Here is a 23,956-nt window from a genome sequence, read left to right on the forward strand (position 1 = left end):
AGCCGGGTGTCAATGCCCACGTCTACAGTGAAAGCCCAGGGGCTTCCTGACCCCTTAGGAAGGATAGGGCAGGACAGGGCAGCTGGGGCCAGAGGTCAGGAGTCAGGGGTCAGTTGAAGGCACTTGGGTTGAAAAATATAGAGTCCTTGGGTGATCAGAGCAGCTCTTGGCCCCTGGCAGGCAATGGACTGTGGGCCAGCAGTGTCTGTGGACAAATAAATTCCCAAAGATAGATGGGGGCGGGGCTGGTGGGGCCACCCAAGCCCAGCCCCACAGCTCCTTCTGGCTCCGCCTGGGCCCTGCTGAGCCTCCGGAAAGAGGAGCTGTTGGCAGGAAACCACGGGCCACCCGTCACAAGGCAAAGATAAAGCTGTCAGCCCCCCATGAACCTGGGGGAACAGAACAAGGCCAGGACCTGGGTGGAGAGGCCTCAGGCTGAAGCCTTCCCCAAACCAGGAACCCATTCCCCTAACCAAACATCCTCCCCATTCTACCGGTGCCCCCGAGGGGGGCGCTCAGTCTCTGGGGGGTTTGTGGCCAGCAGAGCAGAAGAGGAAGCAGGGCCATTTCTGGAAGTATCAGCTGTCTGATGCTTCCAGTGCCTGCAGCAGGCCCCCCACCTCTGTCCTTAGAGCCCAGCTTCCATCCACCTGTCGCTCTGAGTCCAAGCCTGGCCTTTGCCCAGTCAACCTTAGCATTGGCTGGCATCTCTATAGCTCCTCTCTTCTCTCCCATCATTTATTCTGTCCCAGCCACATCTCCACCTCCCAAAAACAAGCAGAAGGAGGCAAGTGCCTAGAAGATTCAGGGGCCACATATTGCCACTGGGCTCCTGAGACAAAAGCGGGAAAGCCTGACATTGACATCAGACAGCCTCAGTTAATATCCTTGGCTCTGCTACTAGCTGCCTGCGAGGTCTTGGGTAACTTGCCTCACCAGTCTGAGCGTGCATCCTCATCTGTGAAATGGGGATGATAATGGGATTCCCCTCATAGGTAGAGGCCCCAAGGGGATGGGTCCCAACAACACTGAGGACAAAATCCTGAGGCTATTATTGATCTTAAGGTACAGACCCTCTGCAGACCCTGTCTTCAACCACAGCCCAGGGCAAGAATGCAAGGACCCCAGGGGACTGGGGGCGGGACACAGGTATTACATTTGCTTTTGGAGCCCTAGAGCTGGAGGCCTCCCCTGACCCAATGCCTTATTTTGCAGATGAAGAAATGAACTCAGAGAGGAGAAATAAATCGCCCAAACTCACCCTAAGCAGTACTAGAGGCCTCAACTTGAAGCAGGAAGGCCTCTCTCGTTGGCCATCAACCCTGCCAGGTGTTCTTGGGGCTTCCTCTGGAGATGGGAGATGGAGGCTGGGTGTACCCTGGGGGTGTGGGGAACTTCCCTGCAGTCCAAGGTGCCTCACTATGAATCTTCTTCCTGGCAAGCCTTTAACTGGGAAATTGCTCTAGGCAGGGAGCCAGGCTTCAGGGCTGGAAATCCCAGCTGCCTGTCTGAGTAGAGCTGCTTTCCTGGCAGCAAGGGCCTCCACAGAGGGCAAGCCCACGGCCCCTTCCACCACCCTAGACCAGTCTCCCCTCTCAAACAGATCAGCCTCATCAATCAGGCCCAACTGTCTGTCCAACATTACCTTCAAGAGGGGCAGGTCAGAACCATTTCCTGGGCTTTCTAAGGAAAAAATCCAGAGATGCTAGGAGCCAGGCCTGTGGGTGTAATGTCCTCTTGGCCTGGTCTTGATCCCAGACAAAACGGCCTACTCCCTTTCCAGGTGATCCCATGGCTCTTGGAATAGCAGGTCCCAGGACATGAATTGCTTGCAATCAAGCATGGGGGTGGGTGCTGATGCTGTACAGGAGCTGTCTCTGTGTCCCCCTCCACCCATGATTCCTGGACATTCAGGAGGGTAACAGGCACTAGAAGAGGTGGGCAGAGGGGAGGAAGGAGAGGAAAGGAAGTCAGACAGTCATTCTCCAATCTGCACCTGCCCTTTTCACATCATCATCATGATCTCATCCACCTCCTCCTTCACCCCCTCTCCCCACTTCCAAGGAGCCAGGCTTCTGACAGATGGACTAATGGAAAGATGGCTTCCTTTGCCTGGCTAAATTTAGCAACCACTGGAGCACAGAGGGGCCTATGCCCATCCTGAAGGCCAGCCCAGGTCCTCAAGCAGTTCGGCACAAGGCTCCGATGGGTCTCCTTAGATACTCAGACACCCTTGCCTGGAGCACACACCTGTGTGTGCTCCTGTGCTCCTGTTAGAGCCTCAGTTCTGACCTTGACAGTTAGCAAACAGACTATCATGGGGGACTATCTCATTTGGGATTGTCATATCCAAAGCATGCCCAAAATAAAAAGAAATAAGAGCAATTATATTCATCTTCCCAATTATAAATCTTTTTTTTTTTGCTAATAACTTTGCCAGAGTACAACAGGCAGCTGCTGGGACCAATACCTCTTTCACTGGTTCTAAAATACACCTTTCCATCCAGGCCTATGCTTTCCCTCCTTGCCCCAACTCTGGCATCCCCAAGAACAGACATCTGTGATTATTCTAGGCATTGTCAGGGGGTGGTACAAAGATGAGCAGGCCAGGGATCAGAGTTTACAGGGGACACAGTACTTTCATACTCAGCAGATTTCTTTTTTAAAACAGCTCCCATGAAGTAGGTACTGGAACCCCCATTTTACAGATAGGGAAACTGAGGCTCTAGAAATTGAGTGGCTTGCCCAAATAGCTCCCATGTCTGCTTGTGGCTGGAAAGGAGGCTCCCCAAAGTCTGAGAGCTTGGCCAAGAGCCCACCCCAAGACTCCAGCACTTGAGAGCTGCTAGACCTGCCTTATAAGCCCAAAGGCCGAGTGGCCAGCTCCAGTAGTGGGCCAGACCTTGTAGGGAGACAAGGCAATGCTGCCAAGACCTCAGACCCAGGACAGCCTCCTCTGCCTGGCTAAATTTAGCAGTTCTGTGGAGTGTGGAGGGGGCCTGTGTCCACCCTGGAGGCCAGCCCAGGCCCTCAAGGGGGTTGGCACAGACTCCAGTGGGTCTCCTTAGCCATTCGGCATCCCAAGGTTGCGGGGATGACACCTCTGCTTGCAGACTTCAGTCCAATTCCCCACGCTGGGCCCGTCAGTGTCCCAGGGCTCACTCAGTGCCACCCAGCCCCTTAGATGTGAGCTAGAGTAGGGCCCTGGGTCAGCCTAACAGAGACTGTCAAAGGGAGGTTGGGGGAATGGGGATCTATAGGGAAGCTGCAGCAGGGGTCCTCGTGCTTTGTTTCTCCTCTTGCCTAGACCTTGCACAGCTCCTCTGGCCTTTTCTAACCATCCCCCACCCCCAACTATGAGCTCCTTCTCCCCAGCATCTGAGCCATCACAACCCTCTGGTTTTCCTCCATCTTTTTGGGACATTTCCTCTTGGTCCGCATCCTCTTCCTGTCCCTGGAATGTGGGGACTCCTTGGGGCTCATCTAGCTCCTTGCCCCTCAAACACTCAACACCCCTTGGGAGGCTTGTCTCCTTGCCTCCTGAGGTTGCTGAAACCTCTAACCCACATGACAGCCACATGCCCACACCCCTCCTCTGGCTACTACCTCTTTCTTTTCTTCTAAATCAAGCTGCATTGAGGTATAATTGATGTACAGTAAAATGTACCCATTGTAGGCACACAGTTGAATGAGTTTTGACAAATGCATATAACCCCTGGCATCATGATCTGTCACCCTAGAATGTTCCCACCTGCTCTTTCGCTGCCAATCCCTCCCCGACCCAGACAATCACTGGTCTGTTTTGTCACTACAGATTTGCTTTGCCTTTTCTAGAAATTCACAGAGGTGGAATTGCACAGTACGAGCTTCTTTCACTCAGCACAAGGGGTTAAGCTTCATCCACGCTGTGGCTACAGCATATAGCTGTAGTCTGCTCCTTTTGATTGCTGAGCAGTATTCTTTTGTGTGGGCATACCACAGCTTGTCCATCTCCTGTTGATGGTTATTTTGGTTGTTGCCGGTTTGGGGCTATGATGAGTAAAACTGCCAGGGTTCAGCTCTTTGTGTGGGGATTAGGTCTTCATTTCCTAATTTTGCCCTTCCATTCCTCCCAGTGAAGCCCCAACAGTCTCTCCTACCCCTCTGTGGGGTACAGTATGGGAGGCATGGGGAATAATACAACATGGGCCAATGGAGGGGGCAGAGTGAGGCCTTGGGCATTTTGGCAGCTGCCCTCCCTGAGCCAGTGAGAAGTGTGCCAGGGCTTACCCTGGAATTCCCTCTTGGGTGAGTGGCTGTGAGGTAGGAAACCTCTGTTTACCTTGGCTGCTCAATCTTGACCTGTCAGGCTCCATGCTGTGGGCTGGCAGGGCTGCACTTGTGCATGCTGGTCATGAGCTCCAGCAGCTGATGGGAGTAGCAAAGCCGGCCTGTCTCCTAGCCAACCCTCCAAGCCCATCTCAGCTCCATGCTCTGTCTGTCTGCCATGATGGAGCCAGATAGACAGTCTGGCTTTCAGAGAGCTTTGGGGTCTTCATCTGTAGATGGGGCCCTAACCCCTGCCTGGCCCGTCTCAAGGAGTCAGTTGGGTGCCCAGGGAGAGGAGGCGTATGGAATGGTTTTGGGATCTGAGAGGCCTAACGGATGGACTGTGCAGAAGGAAGAAGCCTTCTGCCCATCCTTGGCTCCCACTGTGAACTATGCACCAAATGTTGTCCTTCCCCGAAATAAAACCCAGGAGCTCCTGAGGGTGGGTTTTGTCTCTTCCAGCCATAGCACCTATGCAGCTGCACAGAACCCCGTGCCCAGAAAGGCCCTGCATTTTGTTTTCATACTCTGCTGTCACTGCTAGGAAACTCTTAATTGCTAAACAAGGGATCCACATTTTCATTTTGTACTGAGCCCCACAAACCACATAGTCAGTCCTGCCTCTGGCTCTGTGGGCAGGGCCTGATTTCCCTTTGCAGGGCAGCTGGGCAGAAGATTAGATACAGAAACTTCATGAGTGAATCTACCCTCCAGAGGAAGGAGAGGAAGGAGACAGGGACACACAGCTATTCCTGCCACAGAGCCCCGGCTCCTAGAGAGTAGGGCCGCCTGCGTGAGTCAGGAATTAACACCAAGCAACCTCTCCAAGGTCTCTGGACAATGTGAGTTGAGGGAAGCCTTGGGGAGGTGTTCTTGAGCTGGGCTTAGGAGGGCAAGAAGTCGATGGCATCCTGGGGTTCAAAGAGGGCAAGTAAACAGAGAGAGAAGCCTCAGGGAGAGATGTAGGACCCAGGGAATGGTCAGGGCTAGAGGCCCCTGATACTTTGGCTCTAGGCCTAGCCCTGCCCCAGACCATCATGAACCCCTCCCAGCCTGTTTCCCCAGTGACGACGTTTGAATCTTAACATGTGCAAAGGGCTTTGAACACATACACAAACTATCAAGTGCTGTCTCTGTGAGCAGAGTCGTGCATCTGCCCTTTGAGTGTGGGTCAGGAAATCAGTGCATCTCCTGGGTCTTGTCTCAGAAGAAGACAGCAATCCCTGGCTGGCAATGTGGGAACCCCAGACCTTGGCTCCAGTTTCCTGATGTGAGTGGGTGTGGGTTGGGGGAACTCAGGTGGACACACAGGCGGATGGTGGAACCACTCTCTAGGAAAACAGAAGGTGACGGTCCTCTGTTGCCCCAGGCACTCAATCTTTATTTCTCTACTGGCTGCATGTCAACAGATGGGTACAGAGCCCTGCCATCCTCCCCCACTTCAAAGACTGCCTTCCTTCCAGCAGGAAAGAAACAGAGAATCTCTGTTGGCTGGTTCCCAGGGGAGCCTTGCCCAACCCTGCATCTCTTACGGCCTCTCTGGAGACTTTGAGGGCAGAGGGGAGGGAGGAGAAGAAGAGGCCACGGTATCTGGAGCCCTTTTGCCTAATTTTTGCCAAAGGGGCAAAAGCTGAGTTAAAAGAACATTTGGGTCCATCAAACACTTTTCCCATCATTTGACATGATCTGACAGGCATTCCTCCACCAAGGAGGGAGGGAAAGGAAGTACTCTTGGGTAAATAGCCATTCTTATTGACATCCTTTCAGCACATTGGGATGTAGGGTTGGGGGCAAAGAGTGAGGCCAAGAGTCTAGGGCACTCAGAACCACCCAGCCATGCAGACTGTGGGATGGTGCACATAGGGCTGGGCTGAAAGGGCACAGTGATTAGGTACCCAAGGATGTCTGGGTTCTTAGGCACCAGGGACATGAAGGGCAAATCCGTCCTCTGCTTGGCAGACTGGGCAGCACCGAGAGAGACTTGGCACGTCTCTCATTTGCTTAGGACAGGAACTCCGAGTCTGGGAGTGCCCAGAGCAAGGCAGGCAAGCCAGCTGTCTCCTGGGAAGGGGATCCTTGCCCAGCCCCCTTCCCCTACTACCATGTCCCTCTCTCTGACCCTTTAATCCCCTGTACATATAAACAGTAAGAGGCTCAAGCCCTCATGAGCCCTCTGTTTGTGGAAACAGAGTGGAGGGGGGTTGTCTGCCCTTGCTGTGCACAGCTGGGCCCAGATGTTTCCCCCACTTCACTCCCTTACTGACCAGGCCCCAGACCAGTCATTAAGCAAGAGGTCAGAGCTGGCAAGAACTCTGGGAGTCCTCCATCAGTGTAGAGGCACCAGTCACCAAGTAAATGCCCAGCCTCCAAGCAAGAGTGTGCCTGCTCCAGAGTGTTCTCATGGATTTGGGGGTAGAGGGCTCTGCATGTCTGGACTGACTGCCAGCTCTGGCTTCTGGGCAGATCCCCCCCAAACCCCTACCCAGGCTGTAGCTCCTGGGCTAGAGCTTCGTAGGTGAACTTCCCAGGAGAGTCCCAAAGACATGAATTACAGAGCCCCCGTGTGTATGGAAGGAGGAACAGAGACTCTTGGCAGGGCCCGGTGAGCAAGCGATGAGCGTGATGGCAGTGTGGAGAGCAGAGGGGAAGGCCTGGGCATCATCAGTCTGAGGTACACACCGGAGAGTCCACTGTTCCCAGAATTCACTTCTGGTCCTTTTCTTCTGGAAGAAAAACCCAAGAGTACACTGAGAGATGTATGTGTGACAGTGCGTATCCACACTGGTTCCTTCTAGCTCCTTCCATCCTCCATCTCTCCTGGGACAGCTGCATTCTCCCACAGCATTCATCAGGGGATCCCCAGTTCCACTGTGTCTCCTGATGTTCCCCACATATCCAGATGCTGCCCAGACACATTTCTCTGAAGTCCGCTGGGCCTCTTCCATTCTACATGTTCTATCAACAACTCCAGCCCAGCCCAGGGCATATTTTCCTCTTGATTTTTAGTTTGGGAGGTTAACTACCCAGTAGGATGAGATCCAGAATCTGGTGATATCAATTCTTCATTCATCACATCACTCAGGCCTGCTGATTCTACCTACACCTCTTGAGTTCATCTCTTTCTCCTGCTGCCCCCAGGCTTCAAGTCCTCTCAGCCCTGCCCTTAGCCCCCCCTTACCTCACCGTCACACTCCCTGGCATCACACTACAAATCCAAGCCGTCATCCCCTTTGGTGGTTCTCTATTGCCTTCAGAATGAAATGCAAGCCCACCTCGTATCCTGGACTCTCCCAGATCTGTCCCTACTTAGTTTCTCCAGGCCTCCTCTCCCTTCAGTCTGGCCCACTGGCTTCTGCTTCATAGCTGCTCAGCCACAACTGGGTACAGTCAAGAAGTGGGACAAGGAGACCCCCACCCCTCACCTACCCCCTGGAGCTGACTGGGCATCTGCAGTTCTCTCTAGGACACATCCCTCATAAATCAGAGGGAAGCTGCAAGCATTAAGCCTCAGCAAAACTTCCCTAAAAGGCCACCAGGCTGGCTTGGGAATGCAACAGGGTCCCCTCTCTCACCCCCGCCCCATCCGGCTTTAGGAGGCCCGAGGGACTGCAGCCACACAGGGCAAAGCTGTTTGGCTTACAGCAGGCACACACCACTCCACCTCTCAGATGTGGCCACAGATGCCCAGCCTGAGTCTTTCCTGTGGGCCCCACAGCCACTTCCTAGAGCAGGGCACTACCCTTTCAAGCCAAGCCTCACCAGGACCATAGTCAACATCTCAGGTTCATGGTGCAGGTGGAGGTGTTGCCCAGAACCAGCACGCTCTGGGCTGGACTCAGTGTCTGCCCTCAGATCAGCTCAACACAATCCATCAGCCTCCCTGCCTTGCCCCTCCCATGTGTCCTCCATGTTATCCCAGTCCCTTCCATGCTTCCACCCTTCTGTGGCTCTCACTGCCTTGAAGATAATGTCCAGAGTCCTTAACCTGGCATTCAAGGCCCTTTTCACACTCTAGCCTTACTTCTCTACCTTGCACTCTGAGCACCCAGCCCCACTAGAGACGCCAAACCATGCTGCTTAGCTCTTTCTCCACCAAGTTCCATCCTCCCCTTTCAAACCTCTGCTCAGACTTGTCTCTTCTAGAAATCACCTCCAACACTTGGCCCAGCAGGGATTGCTCCTTCCAACCTGCCCCATCCTGTTAGGAGCCCCCTCCCAAATCCTCCACCATCCAGCAGCGGGGACTGAACAGTGCCCGAGACACAGGCTCTTCTCCATTGGCAAAGAAATTTTCTAAGTTTTCTTAAGAAAATGTGCTGAACTCCTTGGCAGTTGTGGCTGCTAGGGAAAGCTCTCAAGGAAGACAGAGAAGCTGCCTGAGCTGCCAATGAAGCTTGACTTCTCAGGTGAGTTAGTGTGATCAAGGTTGGTGGGTGGATTTCCTGGTAGACCACCTCTGTGCTTCAGCCAGAAATGTGGAGGCCCTGGGCTCCTGAGGACGGAGTTTTAGGTGATCGACCTATTTCACCTTCTTCAGCTCCCTAGGAGTATCCACAGTGAGTGGGTCAGAAAGAACCATACAGGGGGCAAAATGCCTTGCCTTGCTTCCTGCTTCCTCACCCATGTGCTCTAACAAGGTCTTGCATTGGCTGAGTACCTACTTCTACCCTCAGGTGAGCCCCTCTGTGCGTGTCTGCTATGGACAGACCTGTGGTGGGCCAGCTTCCCCAGAGAGAGGAGGCTGACTTGTTTTGGCCTCCTTAGTAAGATAAAATGTTTGCAGCACCCAGGAGCACTGGCCAGCGTGGGAGATAGGAGCCGATTGATTGCCCTGGCCCCTATGGAATGACAAGCACGTGATCTATTTATAGACCCTCCAACTCAGGCTCCCTCCCCAAGCTGAGACACATTCCTGCCAGAGATGGCCCTCAAGGACCCAGCTGCTCCAGGGCAGACCTTGGCCATTGCTGGGCCTAATCCAGACCCTCCGCAGCAGCCTGGCCTGGGGGCTACTGCCTTGGATCACATTCCCGGGAACAGGGAGGTTTTTTTTTTTTTTTTTTTTTTTTTTTTTTGCCCCTGCTTCTCACTCTAAGCAGCTCTGACAGTGAGAAGATCCTGGCTCCCTCACCCTCGGGAGGTTCAGAATCACCCACTCGCAGAGGCTCCTCTGCCAGCAGGGGTCCCCAGCCTCCCCCGCGACGCTGCCCCCAACCCTGACTCTGCCATTTTCCCTCCAGTACCAGATTAAGGCACACCCAGAGCTGTGAGCTCAGAAACAGAGAACCCCCTCTTCTGCCCTCCTATGAGGTGACACCAAATAGGCCAATCCAGTGTGGTCTGGGGTCCCAGAGGTGGTCAGTAGCTGCCCACTCCATGCCCGGGAGACTGTCCTGAGAATGCCTGCCTAAAGATAGGCTGGGTTCAGAGGAGCTAGAGGCCAAGGCCCAAAGGAGGGTACAGGAGGCCTGGCCATGCAGGGTTGGTGGCGAGTGAGGAGAAGGAGGGAGCAGGGCTCTGAGCAGTGCTCTTGGCCCCTATAGCATAAGACCCTGCTGATACCACAGGCCCTAGTCACCAGAGCAGAGCCCCTCCTTGTCCTCCACTTGCTGATCCAAGAATACTTCTTTTCCTGGACAGACAGGGAGGCTGCAGCCTGGGAGCGGAAGCAGGCAGGGAGGGGGGCAGGGAAGCAGGCTGGAGGCAAGCAGGGTGGGGAGGGTCTGGAGCTTCCCACTCACCATCCATGTGGTTCCGGGACAGGTACTTGAGGGCTTCATCAAGCAGGATGACAGGCAGAGATATCTGGAGCACCACCACCCACTGGCGCCCACTCAGTGGGGTCACCTGGAAAATAAGCTGTGGCGGGGGGAGGTGTGGTTAAAGGTATGCCCCCACAATCTATCTGCTTCATACACTTGGGCTACAATGGACTCCTCATGAGCAAGTTCAAGATGCTCATTGAGGTCCCACCTCCAGGTCTTTGTCTACCCTGGTTCCTCTACCAGAAGTGCCTGCCCTCCCCCCGCTCTCACCCAACTACCAATTCTTCCTGGTCCTGTCTGATAAGTGGGTGAGATTCTGCACTGGGGAGAAACCTAGTCTCCTCCCACCATGGCCTCGGGAGAGTCCCCCATAGCAAGAGGTCTTATCCCTGCCTCTTCAGTTCTCCAAATCTGAGGGTCCCCAAGACAAGCTATCTGTACCAAGCACCTTAAGATCTCTCCAATCCCAGTCCTCCATGCAAAAGGGCCCAGAGAGGGCCCTGACCAACCCAGGGCCAGGCTGTTGCAGGAGGGTTTGGACCCTGTCACAGAAGAGGATTGGGGCAGGGTGGAAACTCACAGGCAGGGGTGGCACCAGTAAGATGAGGAAGTGTAGGGCCATGGACATGGCCACAGCGGCCAGCAGCCAAGGGTTCAGCCAGGGTGGCATCCGCAGCAGCGACTGGTTCTCTGAGACACTGCCAAGGGCACAGGGTGCTCACTGAAGGCCCAGATGTGAGCATGCCCTGCTGTGGGCAGCCATCCACCCATGTAGAGGGGTGGGGGCGGCCTGGGCTTCAGCATTTCCCTAATTGGGCCTATAGGCTGGAGCACTTCTGGGAGGCTGGTGTAGCCAGAAGGGGTGGGTCACAGTTATTTGCTCAGCCCCCAGTGGCCTGTCCCAGGGCTTGGATGCCCTTTCTCTGTCCCTCAGACCCAATCTTGGCCCCTCTATTTATTCAGGCCCCGATCATGGCCCTCTTTGTTCCCTAGATCTCAATTCTGGCCCCACTTACTCTCAAAAGCCACTCTGGGACCCTCTGACACTTAGGCCCTAATCCCGATGCCCCTGATCCTCAGACCTGGGCCCTGACTGACCCTCAGCCCCCCAACTTAGGCCTCACTCCCCCTCTCTCAGCCCCAGCTCCAGGCCCCTCTGCCTAGCCCACCTGTTGAGGGCGTTGCACATTTCAATGGTCACCAGCACAGACAAGGCCATGGTTGTGGGAAAGCGTGACTCGAAGACCTCGCAGTCAATGTCAGCAAAGAGTGGGTTGTCCTTGGAGCACTTCAGGAAGTTCCTCTGAGGGCACCAAGGTGGGGTGGGGTGGGGTTAGGGAAAACAGTGATCAGGGGAGGGGCCAGTGTGTGGGAAGAGGGAAGCCTAGTTCCATCTTCAACCCCCATCTGAGAACATAATACAACCACTGGGCAAAGTGCTGCCATGCGGTGGGCCCAAGGAGGGGCACTGATCAAGGATGGGGCCCAAGGAGGGGCTACATGGTGCTGGAGAAAAAGGCAGGCCATTGTGGGGCAGGGGTATGGAGGGACAGAGGGAGAGCAGCTAGCATTAGGATGGGGAGGACAGAAGAGGGCCCCGGCTGAGAGGGAGGAGGATATGGGGGCTCTACCCTGAAGGTGCCTGGAATATCAGAGGTGCAGGAGTGGGGGTGGTGACTTACTGGGACCATGGAATAAGTAAATGTACATGAAAGCCAATCAGCCAAATTGCTTGAATAGAATTCACCTTTGGTGGGTAGAAAAGGCTGCATGTACCCTAATCACTGCTATTAAATAAGATTCCATTCGTATCTCCCTCCATTTCTGCCACTGAAATTGAGCTCTACCAGACTCGCCTTTTGCTTACAACGTGGATTAATGAATTGCTAGGTGCAGGCTTACTACATGGCTTCTTCATAATTAAGAAGAAGATCTCAGGGCTCTATAAAGGATGTGGCCACTGCCGCTGCAGTCCAGGGGACAGTGTTCTTCCTGTTCATAGACTTCGCTTACAGATTCTGCTGTGATAAGATGCTGAGCTGAGGACACGCGTTAGAACTACTCTTTCTTCCACAATACTGGGATGAGTGTGAATGTTTGTAACAGTTAAACAGCTTCCTTCTTCCAATAACATAAATTTGTTATCTGCACTATCATCTGAACACAGAGATCTTTTCAGCTAAAGGTTTAAAAACTGGATCCACCCTCATAGAGAAATCTATACGATGACAGTCTGTCTAAGCTCCTGTCCAGTAAATAGATCCGTTTTCCCACACTCCATAAATATGGGTAAGGTGACTGTCAGCCAGAAGGGGCCGCTAGCACTTTCCTCTTCTCATGCAGGATGAAAATTTCTAAAAGACTATGGCTGGGGTGCCTGGGTAGCTCAGTGGGTTGAGGCCTCTGCCTTCAGCTAGGTCATGATCCCGGGGTCCTGGATTCCTGCTCAGTGGGGAGCCTGCTTCCTCCTCTCTCTCTCTGTCTGCCTCTCTGCCTGCTTGTGATCTCTCTCTGTCAAATAAATAAATAAAATCTTTTTAAAAAAAAAGGACTATGGCTTGGTTAGATTTCTTATTTTAACAAAGAGATGGAGATTCTTGCCTCATTTAAATCAACAGGGAGAGTTTCTCCAAAATCAAGCTCCAGTACTTGGAACAAGTGCATGTTTTTATTTGGCACTGATCATAGAGCAAAGAAAATGTCCTGAAATTTGATTCCACCCAGAGAACAGGAGGACCAAGGGCCACTTCTTATTGTACCATCTGGTCAGGCCCCACTTTCCCAGATCTTAATGGCCTACGCAGACATGTGCATATGAATGCAGTGTACACACCTCCCACTTGAGCCTGTGCATGCCTAGAGCCTTAGGATCACATCGAAATGTTGCTATAGAGAAACTCCCTGCCCATTCAGACCTTCTGGGTTTTTGAGCATTGTGCCCCTGGTCATGAGTCATGGTGCGGCCTCTTGAATTGTTTATTAGAAGGTACTCAGGGCTGGAACTTTGGTCTCATAGGTTCATTGTGATCCTTGTGGGAGTGGGGGCTTGTTTTCTCTGGGTGACGCCACTGTTCTGCCTACTCCTTCCCTTTGCTTCCCTGGCTATTTCCTATTTACCTTATCCTACACGGCCTTCTCTGTGTTTCATTAATATAACTAATACTTACACAACTCTTACTACATGCCAAATGTTGGTCTAAGCACTTTACAGGAAATCACTCTGTTTATCCTCCTGACAGCCTCATGAGGCTGAGGCGGGACCATTATTACCCATTTTATAGATGAGGAAACTAACTGAGACGTTAGATACGCTGTCCAAAGTTACACAGCCAGTGTGCAGCAGAACTAGGCTCCATGCTCTGTGCTCTTAACCACTCTGCTGCCTTTTGACAGCTTCCTTCAGGAACCAAGGGCAGTTCTAGGCAGCTCTGCTGAAACTCCAACAACCGAAGCTGAAAGTTCTACCTTACGTCTAACCATTGACCACCTCCAAGTCCCATAGCCACCTGTATATTTTTGGCTGAAGATTTTCTTTTGTTTTCTTTTTTAAAGATTTTACTTATTTATTACATTTATTTATTTATTTGATACAGAGAGAGCGTGCACAAGATGGGAATACTAGGCTGAAAGGAGAGGGAGAAGCAGCCTCCCCACAGAGCAGGAAGAGCCCGATGTGGGACTCGATCCCAGGACCCCAGGATCATGACCTGAGCCGAAGGCGGTCGCTTAACCAGCTGAGCCACCCAGGTCCCCGGCTGAAGCTTTTCACCTTAAAATGTGACTGCCACCTCCATGCTCTTCCCCGGTCTTTGCAGAGCCTTGGTCTGCTTGGTGACTGGCATCCAGTCGATGCTTACTAGCCATTTCTAGTGGCTAGTAAGAGAAATGGAATAACCTGAAGACAGTTGGTAAGGTGGCACCAACAGGACTGGGGACTAATGAGTAGTGGTGTGGGGTATGACCTCCCACTGTCTGGCATGGGTGACCAGGTCAGCAGTAGAACAGAGATGGGGGTAAAGGAAAGGGATTATTTGGGGAAAGGTGATAGGTTTGATTTTGGTAAGTGCAATGGACCTGTAGGGCATCCCAGAGGAGATACCCAGCTGCATATATGGGACTAGTCTCAGAAGAAAGATCAGGGTGGGGGTGGGCTGTCCTGGGACATTTGAGCTCTATTGATAAAGGAGGGTAATAGAGAGAGTGCTGGAAGAAGGCAGAGACAGGATGGTCAGCACACCATTGCTCTATACCTTGCAGCTCCTGTAGGAGCTAAATGAGCAGAGGGTGCCTGAGGCTGGCCTGAGTTGTCTTTCTGCCAAGGGCTGGGGGGCATCAGCCTTTGGGATGAGAGTGTGGGCCTATGCTCTGCACTGCTGCCAGGACGGAGAGCCCACATGCTTGAGGGCTAGTGGGTACCAGGAAAGTGTCCCTGAGCTAACTGTACCTAGATGGGAATACTGCAATAATGCCCGCAATCACAGAGCCTCCCAGGGACGACAGCCAGTGACATGGCAAAGGGTCAGGTACCCGCTTTGAGCTCTTCTATCTACAAGAAGGTAACAAAGACAGGTACACTCAGAGGAAGAAGATCCTAAATCTATGCAGCTCTCAGCTTTAAATGAAAAATTCACAACTGGCTTTGCTAGATTTGGTGCAAACATTCTTTGAGGTAAAGGAGATGCCCAGGCAGCGGTGCCCAGGTGGCACAGTCAGTTAAGTGCCCAACTTGGTTTTGGCTCAGGTTGTGATCTTAGCATTGTGAGATCTACCCCCGCATTGGGCTCTGTACTCAGCATGGAGTCTGCTCGGATTCTTTTTCCCTTCCCCTCTTCCTCTCTACCCCATGTTTATTCTCTCCCTCTCAAATAAATAAATAAATCTTTAAAAATAAAAAAAGGAAATGCCCAGACAGAGGGACAGACTGACAGACAGCTGCTGAGGGGTCTCCTTGCTTGCCTCTAGAGCTATGCTGAGCTAAGCTAGCTCTGTTGTGGGCACCTGCTAACCAGGTGACTTTAAGAGGTCAGTGGATCCCTTTCTGGAGAAGCGTGTTGTTACAGAGGTGGAGGAGGAGCCTGGCAGATTCCTTCTTCCCACTCTCAGTCTCCTTTCTTCGACCCTCTGCCTGAAGTTTTACCTTTCAGGGGTTCATATTTCTGAGCCCTCAATTATTTACACCCCTCAATTTATCAGGGGTTCCCTGACAAAGGTAAGATACTTCTGCACAGTTACGCCCCTTGCTAGCCCCCTAACCAAATGAATGGGAGAAGGAGTAACCACTTCTCTGGCTCAGGACTGGGTTGCTATCTCTAGTAGTTTCCAGTGGCTTCTGAGATCAGCTCCTTAGATGGTGGATATCTATGTATGTGTATGGGGGTAGGGAGGGACAGCCATGGCCAACCATGGGGTTACAGATGCCTTTCCCCTGGAACTCCAACAGCTACTTGGGCTGTGAGTTCTGCCTCAGAAATAATCCCAACATGGTCCCTGGCCGTCCTTGCTTACCAGTTGGTAGAAGGTGATGTGAGGTCCCTCGGCATCATAAAGGAACCACCAGGTGGCGGCAGCCACCGTGGCCAGGCCCACGTACACTGCAAGGAGGACAGGAGGAAACTGGCTATAGTGGCTAGCTGTGGTTTTCTGGCAACCATTTCCCCTTCCTAATAATCACCTGAATTTCTGTCAGGGAACCACCTTCTCCCTCTCTGAGCCCCATGGTTTGCAAGCACCCGTCCCTAGTAACAATGATGGGCCCTGACTGGCAATCAGCATCTGCCGCACCCCTGGCCATGGTGATTAGCTAGGAGATAAGCAGGTGACCCAATGTGGGCCAAGAACGGGCCTGAGACTTTTATCATATTACTGAGGGATAGCTCTCTCTTCTGTTGAATTTGGTTATAATGGAGTAAACATGAGGGCTACAGCTGCAGCAGCCATCCTTCCACTCCAAGGGGCACCTGCCTAAGCACGGAGTTGAGGCAGAGCCAAAATGTGCCAACAATACTGAGGCCTGGATCCAGCCATATGTGAGGCATGCACTAGTCTTTCCCATTGGATGAGTCCACAATTTCTTTTGGCATAAGCCAGGCTCAGTCATACTATCTGTACTTTGCAAGCCTAAATGATAGAAACTCTCAAGAAACTCCACTAAGGGCCCCACTCACCTCCAATAGCCAGATATCGAAAAAAGAGCCAGCCACTGATAAGGGCCTCACGAGGGTTTCTTGGCAGCTTCTCCATGATGTCCAGGTCTGGTGGGTTGAAGCCCAGGGCTGTGGCAGGTAGACCATCTGTCACCAGGTTCACCCAGAGCAGCTGCACAGGGATCAGGGCTTCCGGGAGGCCCAGAATTGCCGTGAGGAAGATGCTGGAACCAGAGTCATAGGCTCTAGTCCCCAGCAACTGGAGGGTCCTGCTCCTACTCATACCCCAGGCTGGGAAGCTCACCTACTGTCTCCACAGGAGCCCCATCTCACTTTGCTAGTTCTGATGTGTGTGCATGGTCCTGCCACACTCAGTCACTCCTGCTCCCAATCTCAGCTCTGGAGACTGGACAAATCTGCTCTTTAGGCCTCTCCTCTTTAGGCCATAACTCCTTTAGGGCATGTATGCATATGGACAACACATGCCTAAGTACATACACAGGTTTTTTTTTTTTTTTTTTCCAGACAGGAGCAAAACTTAGCACAGGCTACACAATCACACAAACACAAGTACCTAGATGCTTATCTGGATATATAGAGATGGCAGAATTCACATGTGTCCAGGCAAACATGTGCTCACCATTCCCCATAGGCATCTCTCACATATGAACCCAAGAATGTACAAATTATATACTGGCACAAATCCTCTGTGCTTATACGTATGCCCAAAGATTCACAAAAGCACACATGCACATGTGTACACACACTTTTCACTTGGGTACACACACATCATGCTCACACTCAGCTGTGTGCACACATTCATGTACACATGTAAACACATTACCACCCTGAAGAGCAGCTAGTTCTCACATCTTGCCAACTCTGAATGTAGGAGTCATGGCTAGAGGGATGATAGGGGACTTTTTAGGCACCTCCTTGGGGGCTGGAGTACGTACACCAAGGCCTCTGGAGGAATGATGAGGAGCTCCTGCCCCTGCCCTCCTTGAGGTGAGATCCTAGAAGGCCTCAGCCAGAGCAGGATATGTGTCCCTCCACCCCTATAGCCCCATCCCAGGATCAGGCATTTCCCTTGGTGACCTAGAGCTGGTCCAGAGGGCTGGGAAGAGGAAATACAGGGCCTCACCAGACAACCTCGCCTACATTGGAGGAGATGAGGTAGCGGATGAATTGCTTCATGTTGTTGTAGATGGCCCGGCCCTCCTCCACTGCAGCCACGATGGAGGCAAAGTTGTCATCTGATAGCACCATCTCGGCTGCCGACTTGGCCACAGCTGTGCCAGAGCCCATGGCAATACCAATCTCTGCTTTCTTCAGAGCTGGGGCATCATTCACCCCGTCTCCAGTCTAGGGGCCAAGTTAGGTAGGATCATGCCTAAGGAACTTCACTCTCCTTTCTTGACTCCCCTCAACTAAGCCTATCCCCAAACCCAGGAGATGTCCCCAAGGAAGCAGACAGCTGAATAGAAAAATGGTGAGGTTGAATATGAACTTAGAGATTGGGCTGGGGATGAGGCTTAAGGGAAGGCAAGGGTTGCCAACCAGCACAATTTTGAAGAGGAGATCAGTTTGAATGTTCTCATCTTCTTGGTGAGGTGGACTTGGGAAAGAAGGTGGATCTCTGATGATGGTGGAGATGAAATTCAGGTTGGATGTGGTATAGAACATGAAATTGAGGTTAAGGACAAAATTAAGGTTAAGTCAAGGATGAGGTCTAGGCTGTGGCTCATGTAAAGGACCAGGTAGGCGTGATAGCTAAGGTAAAGTTTGGAGCCAAGGTGAAGGTCAAGGTCAACACTGGACTCAGGTTCAAAACTAAAAATTAGACTAAGGTAAAGTTCAAGTCAAAATCGGATGCCAAATCAAGGTTATGGTCCACATCAGGAGTGATGTCACAGTCAAGGTTGGAGATGCAGTCAAGGTCAAGATTAGAGGTCATTTAAAGTTGAGGTCTACATAAAATATTGGGTTGGGGTCAAGATCAATGTCAAGGATCAGGTCAGGGTGCAGGTCAAGACTGCAGCCCATAACAGGGTTGAGCTCAAAGTAAAAATCAGATTAAGATTGTCAAGTTCAAGGTCAGGAACCAAGTCAACATGAAGGTCAAAAATAAAGTCAAGAACCAGGTTACAACTGTAGTCAAGATTGATGACCAACTCAGTGTCAAGATCAAGACTGGGTCACAGCTTAACATTAAAGTCAAGATGAAGGAGTGGGGGTGAAGGTCAACAGAGGCCAGGTCAGGAGGGAGACTGGGGTCAAGAATCAAATCAGTGTTGCGAATAGGTCTGTAATCAAGAATGAGACAAAAACTGGGCCCAAACAAAAGGTCCATCCAAAGGTGAATGGATAAATTGTGGTTATATTTACATGGTGGAATGCTACTAATGATAAAAAAGCAGTCATCTACTGATACCCAAAAAACATGGATAAATTTCAGAAGAAAAAAGCCAGACACAAGAGTGCATACTATATGATCCCATTCATATGAAAATCTAGGACAGGCAATTTATGGTGAAAAAATGGCCTGTTGTGAGAGGGGAGCCCAACGGGGGAGGTACATGAAGGAACTTCTTGTGTCCGTAGTAATGTTCCTCATCCTGATAAGGGTTTGGATGACATGCAAAGGTGTGTCTGCACTTATCAAAACACATCAAATGAATGATATGCTCAAGATTGTGCATTTCATTGCATGTAAGTTTTGCCTCAAAAAGGAAAAAAAAAATAGAACCACAAAAAAAATGCTGCTTTCTAGAGCATGCATTCTAAATTATGTGAGGGCGAAGTGTACTGACGTCTGCAACTTACTTTGAAATTTATTTAAGAAAAGATGGATTAAGGTTGGATAGATGGATAGGTATTTGCAAAGCAAATAGAATGTTACTTGTAGAATCTAGATCATAGATATTACAGGTGTTTGCTATAAAACTATTTTTTCATTTCTTTCTGTGTTTGAGATTTTTTGGTAATCAAATGTTTGAAAAAATAAGAATGAATCAGAGGCAGAAGTTGTATGGGTTGCTCTTGCTAAGCTCCATGGCCAGGGTTCCCTCCACACCTCCCCACCTCCACTAGGCTCCCATCTTGTGGCCTCACCATGGCAGTGATCTCGTTAAAGGACTGTAGGTTCTCTATGATCCGGGACTTGTGCACGGGTTCTACACGGGCAAAACAGCATGCTGTGCGACAGGCATGGCGCTGCTGCTCAGGGCTGAGGTCATCGAACTCGCGACCTGTGTAGGCCTTCCCTACCACGTCCTCTGTGTCCCCGAAGATGCCAAGCCGGCGGCAGATGGCCACAGCTGTGCCTTTGTTGTCCCCTGTGATCATGACCACACGGATGCCAGCTTGGTGGCAGCGTGCGATGCAAGCAGCCACCTCAGGCCTTGGGGGGTCCAGCATGCCCACGCAGCCCACAAAAGTCAGGTCCGTCTGTAGGGAGGGGGCAGATGCAAGTGGGGTCTGGGCCCATGCTCAACCTTCTACCTGCCCAGCCTTTGCAGGGAGGGAGACACACAGCTCCCAGCCCAGGGGCTCTGCCCTGCCACCCACCTCGTACTGCACAAACTTGCTGCAGTCGTCCAGCTGCATATCCTCCTTCCGTGGGGGTGCATCCCGAGTGGCCAGTGCCAGGCAGCGCAATGTGTCTGAGCCTGAACCCCAGTCCCGAATCTTGGCCAGGATTTGCTCCCTGGAGGTGGCATTCAGGGGTACCGTGTGGCTTCCCACTCGGACTGAGCTGCAGCGCTCAATCACACTCTCAGGAGCCCCCTGTATCATGGGGGAGGGGAGAGGCAACTCTGTCAGTCAGGACCCCTTCCTTCCCCTCCTGCCCAACTGAGGAAGTTGAGGCCCAGGAATGGGAAAAGGCCATCCAAGAGGACACAAAGTGAGATAAGGACCAGATTCCATTCTTTGAAAGTTCAGAGTGAGAACCAAGGGGACCTCACTGTGAGGAAACCCAAAAGGAATGGGGGTTGTGGCTGGCCATTGGATGGCACCCTCCCCCTACCAACTCAAGGCTGAGAAGGTCTGCTGCAGCATTTGGGGAGGTGGGGATAGAATTGGCAGCCCTCCTACAGACACTGCCACCCTGTCAATCCAGTACTGCTTGGATCCTAATTCTGTAGGGGTCTCAGCAATGGGAGGCAGGCTGAGCCCTGCCTGGGGACCAGAAATAGAGCCATATTGAAGGTGTGCCTCTGGGAAGGTATTCTTGGGGGTGACAGGTTCCTCAGCAGCCTTGGAGTCTTACCTTGGGGTCTTGCTCCTATTCTTACCTTGGGAATAGCTTCTGAACCCTCCATCAATGCCTCCTCCCTTTCCTCCAAAGGGCACCCCAAATGCTAAGTTTTCAAAGTGGCCTGAGATCCCAATACAGAAGCCTTTTCATTTCAAAAGGGGTTAAAACCTCCATTTCAATGTGAAGTTAGGGCTGTCATTCCTACTTCAGGATGAAAAGCAGTGAGAGGCCCTGTGATGGGCAGAAGTCTAGATGAGAAACTTCCCTCCCTAGGACTCAGTTTCCAGAACATGTAGCACCAAAGATGGGCACCAACTACCTCAATACCCCATTCAGAGGTGAACAGCTTCTGAGACCTTCCAGCTTAACCTTGCCGCTCAGATGGGGAGACTGAGGCCCATGGAGGAGCACAGGAGACCCCAAAGTCATGTGACAAGGCAGTGCCTCTCAGTCTAGAGCTGGGACCATGGTGAGTGGCAGGCCTTGGTGCCTGGCTCTGGCTTTATCTCCACCAAGACTGGATCCTGTTCCCAGTTCCCCATGGAGGGCTGACCACCCTCGTTCCAGATTCACTGCTTTGACAATGGGCCTCACACCTCCCTCTGTCCCCCATAATTGTAGTCACTAGCTCTTCAGAGGATTGAAGATCAGATCTCCCAGGGACTCCTCATGCACAGAAGCCCCAGGCCAGTTAGGCAGGTCCCACCTTCACAAACATCTTGCTGCCCTGGGCCGCCAGGCCAGGGCTAGTAGGTATGCAGTATACGGACATGGACTTCCTGTCTCGGGAGAACTCCAAAGTAAACTCCTTCCGCATCAGCTGCTTGATGACCTATAGGGGTCAGAAGGGTCAGGATGTGAGGGGCAGAACCAGGAGCCCTAACTGCTTTCTTTCCAGCTGCCTGGAAAAGAGCCTGTGGGATGGTGTCTATCCCTTCTCTCACCCTGACATTTGAGCCCCCATCTCCCTCTTCAGCCTAAGAAATGCCACAAGGTTGTCAATTCCTGACCATGCTGTGCACTTCCCAACTCTGGGTCCTTGCCCACACTCAGTCTTTTCCTTTCTTTTCTGTCTAGCCAAGTCTTATTAGGGTCTGAGGTCCATCCTCCTCCCAGAGACCTCCCAAGACCTTGTCCTTTTCTCTTTCTTCTCTAGATGCCCAGAAGCCCAGCTACGAGGCCTGTGGCTGGAGCCCTCACTCTGCTCACCGCATTGCAGGCGCTGGCTCGCTCCACCAGCGATAGGGCCTGTAGGTTGGTGTCAAACACATTCATTTTCTCCACCAGGCAAGTCAGAGCCGTCTCCGTGGCCTCTCCCACCTTCTCATACACGCCCTTAGCCTGGTGGGGCCCAGCATACAGGGTGTGAATAGCAGGGTCTCCTCCAGGGGACCCCCAAGCCTTACCTCCCACTCACTCCCTGACCCCTGGAGCTCCCTTTACCACAGTTACTTCTAACCTCCTTTGCACCAAGCCAGTGAGGCCCTTCCCAGTCCAGCGGACATGGGGTCTGGGTAGTGTCTGACACTGAGACTTCCCTTGCCTTCTGACCACGCCGCCCCCCTGCCCACCCAGGCATCAGTAAACACGGACCCTTCCTGCCATCCACCTCACTCTCCGCAGGCTCCTTCTCAGCCTCCTTCCCCAGATTCCCCACATTCCTCTTTCTAGACTCTGCTGTCCAGGCCCTGCTCCTTCTCTCCCACCTTTTCTTCCTGAGGCCTCATATGCCCCCTGCTTCCCCACTTTTCATGTGCTTGACTTCCAGTGCCCAGCCTGGCAGTGACATTTCCCTTGAACTCCAAGCCCACATATCTAATGGCTGCCTGTTGGACTTGGTTCCTTAGTGAGCCTCAAGACACCTCCCCTTCTCCCTATATTTGCCACTCCAGTGACTGTCCCAGCCAGGACAGCAACCAGGAGGTACCCTCTCTATCTTTCATCTAACTAGTCACCAAGTCCCATCCTAAATCTCTAACCCAAGCTTTCTTCCCTTTCCCTGAAGCCCTAGCTAACAACTCTCTGACCTGGAGGACCACACAGGGGCTCCTGAATCCAGTCTTGCCCCATCTGTTTCATCCTCCACACAGAAGCTCAGGTGATCTTTTGTTAATGCAGTTCTGACCATATCACTTCCCTGCTCAAAACTGCTTGGTGGCTGTCTACTGCCTTCAGCTTATTATGGAACATGATTTAGTCTGGTCAAGTCCTTTCCCCAGGCAGGAGTATCTTCATGCATGTTCCATTCCACTGCTCCAACAGCAGGTAAGGGCATTCACTGCCTGCATCACATCAGGTTATGACTTGTGGGCCTTTCCTGGGCTGTGTCTTCTACTTTAAACACCCTCCCTAGTCCTATTTCCCAATCTCTTCCTCTAGACACCCTGGCACTACAGTCCCTTACATTAGTCTTCCACAGCCCAAGAGCCCTAGGGCACAGCTTCAAAGCCAGTGTGCAAAAGGAGGGGCAGTGGGGGTATTCAGGGGTGGCAGTGTTCCTGGGGTGTGGCACTCCAAAGGGGCAGGGACTGCCAACCCTGGGAGATTTGAGACTCTGGGAGAAGGGTCTGTCCTGGGTACCTGGGCACTAGTGAGGTCACAGAAGAGAGCTGGGTCCCACCTCATTGTAGTCCAGCGCTGAGTCATTGCACAGGGCACAGATCGTCGCCAGCTCCACCAGCCCATCGAACTGCCCACAGCGCACGGGCCGCTCCGCCTGCCTCCTGTGGGGCTGGGTCTTGGTACAAGGGCATTTGGCCCCATCCCTGGGAGGTGCATGGCCTCTCGATCCCACCCCAGGAAGCCTTGCCCAGTCACAGCTCTCTGAGCTCTCTGGTGTAGCCCAGGTCACCAGGGAACCCTGCCCACCTGCACCCCCTTGCCCAGCACTCACACTTCACCCTCCGGGGCATAAGTGGTGCCTGAGATGGTGAACTCGTGCAAACGGCAGGAGCCCGCTTCAGCCTCAGCTACCACGAACATCTGGGGAGCACAGAGGCATGCTTAGGCAAGCCCTCACCTCTCTCCTCTTTGGGCAGCCAGTCTGAATAAAGCCTGACCCAAGGTGGGATCCTCTGGGCCCCTAAAGAAGCTGCTGGCCTTCCCTCCTGCCAAGGTCTGGAAGAGTCGGGTTCAGGCCAAGGCAGGGCCTCTGCTCTGGACCCCTGAGGGGTATATGGCAGATTCTTCAGTATCCTGGATAGAGCCCTGACATGGGGTAGGAAGCCTGGATCCTTGCCCATTTTGTTATGTGACTCCTGGCTGAGCACCTGAGCATTAGTTTCTCCACTGGTAACAGGAGAAGAGAGTGGGATCCAAGTACAGCTGCCCCTCTTTTCCCCTTGAAAGGATTAGTTCCTGGCCTCTAAGGGTAGAAACCCACATACTGCTCTGAGACACAGACTCCTGCCCAGAGGTGTTCTCAGACAGCGAGCTCTTGCCTACAGGGCCTGCTGGGTCACCCAGCCCCTACCTGTGCA

General features: G+C 52.4%; 1 protein-coding gene across 9 annotated transcripts in view; it reads right to left on the minus strand.

Moving 5' to 3' along the window:
- Positions 1-54: 54 nt before the first annotated feature.
- Positions 55-23,956, minus strand: part of ATP2A3 (ATPase sarcoplasmic/endoplasmic reticulum Ca2+ transporting 3) — a 39,699-nt gene continuing 15,797 nt past the window's right edge. For 6 of the 9 annotated variants that reach the window (XM_032848979.1, XM_032848978.1, XM_032848975.1 and 3 more), the window contains 13 exons: positions 23,371-23,459; positions 23,098-23,200; positions 21,687-21,818; positions 21,184-21,309; positions 19,787-20,005; positions 19,331-19,666; positions 17,361-17,581; positions 16,238-16,440; positions 15,579-15,664; positions 11,243-11,376; positions 10,654-10,771; positions 10,050-10,167; positions 55-205 (listed from right to left, as the gene is read on the minus strand). In XM_032848979.1, coding sequence (XP_032704870.1) covers positions 96-205; positions 10,050-10,167; positions 10,654-10,771; positions 11,243-11,376; positions 15,579-15,664; positions 16,238-16,440; positions 17,361-17,581; positions 19,331-19,666; positions 19,787-20,005; positions 21,184-21,309; positions 21,687-21,818; positions 23,098-23,200; positions 23,371-23,459 — 1,995 coding nt within the window. In that variant the 3' untranslated portion in view covers positions 55-95. Of the gene's footprint in view, positions 206-5,624; positions 7,032-10,049; positions 10,168-10,653; positions 10,772-11,242; positions 11,377-15,578; positions 15,665-16,237; positions 16,441-17,360; positions 17,582-19,330; positions 19,667-19,786; positions 20,006-21,183; positions 21,310-21,686; positions 21,819-23,097; positions 23,201-23,370; positions 23,460-23,956 lie in introns of those variants that run through there. The other 3 variants (XM_032848977.1, XM_032848976.1, XR_004381579.1) reach the window with 3 other exon arrangements.

Source organism: Lontra canadensis, unplaced genomic scaffold (assembly GCF_010015895.1).
Source record: "Lontra canadensis isolate GAN:19392208 unplaced genomic scaffold, GSC_riverotter_1.0 scaffold217, whole genome shotgun sequence".
Taxonomy (NCBI): Eukaryota; Metazoa; Chordata; class Mammalia; order Carnivora; family Mustelidae; genus Lontra; species Lontra canadensis.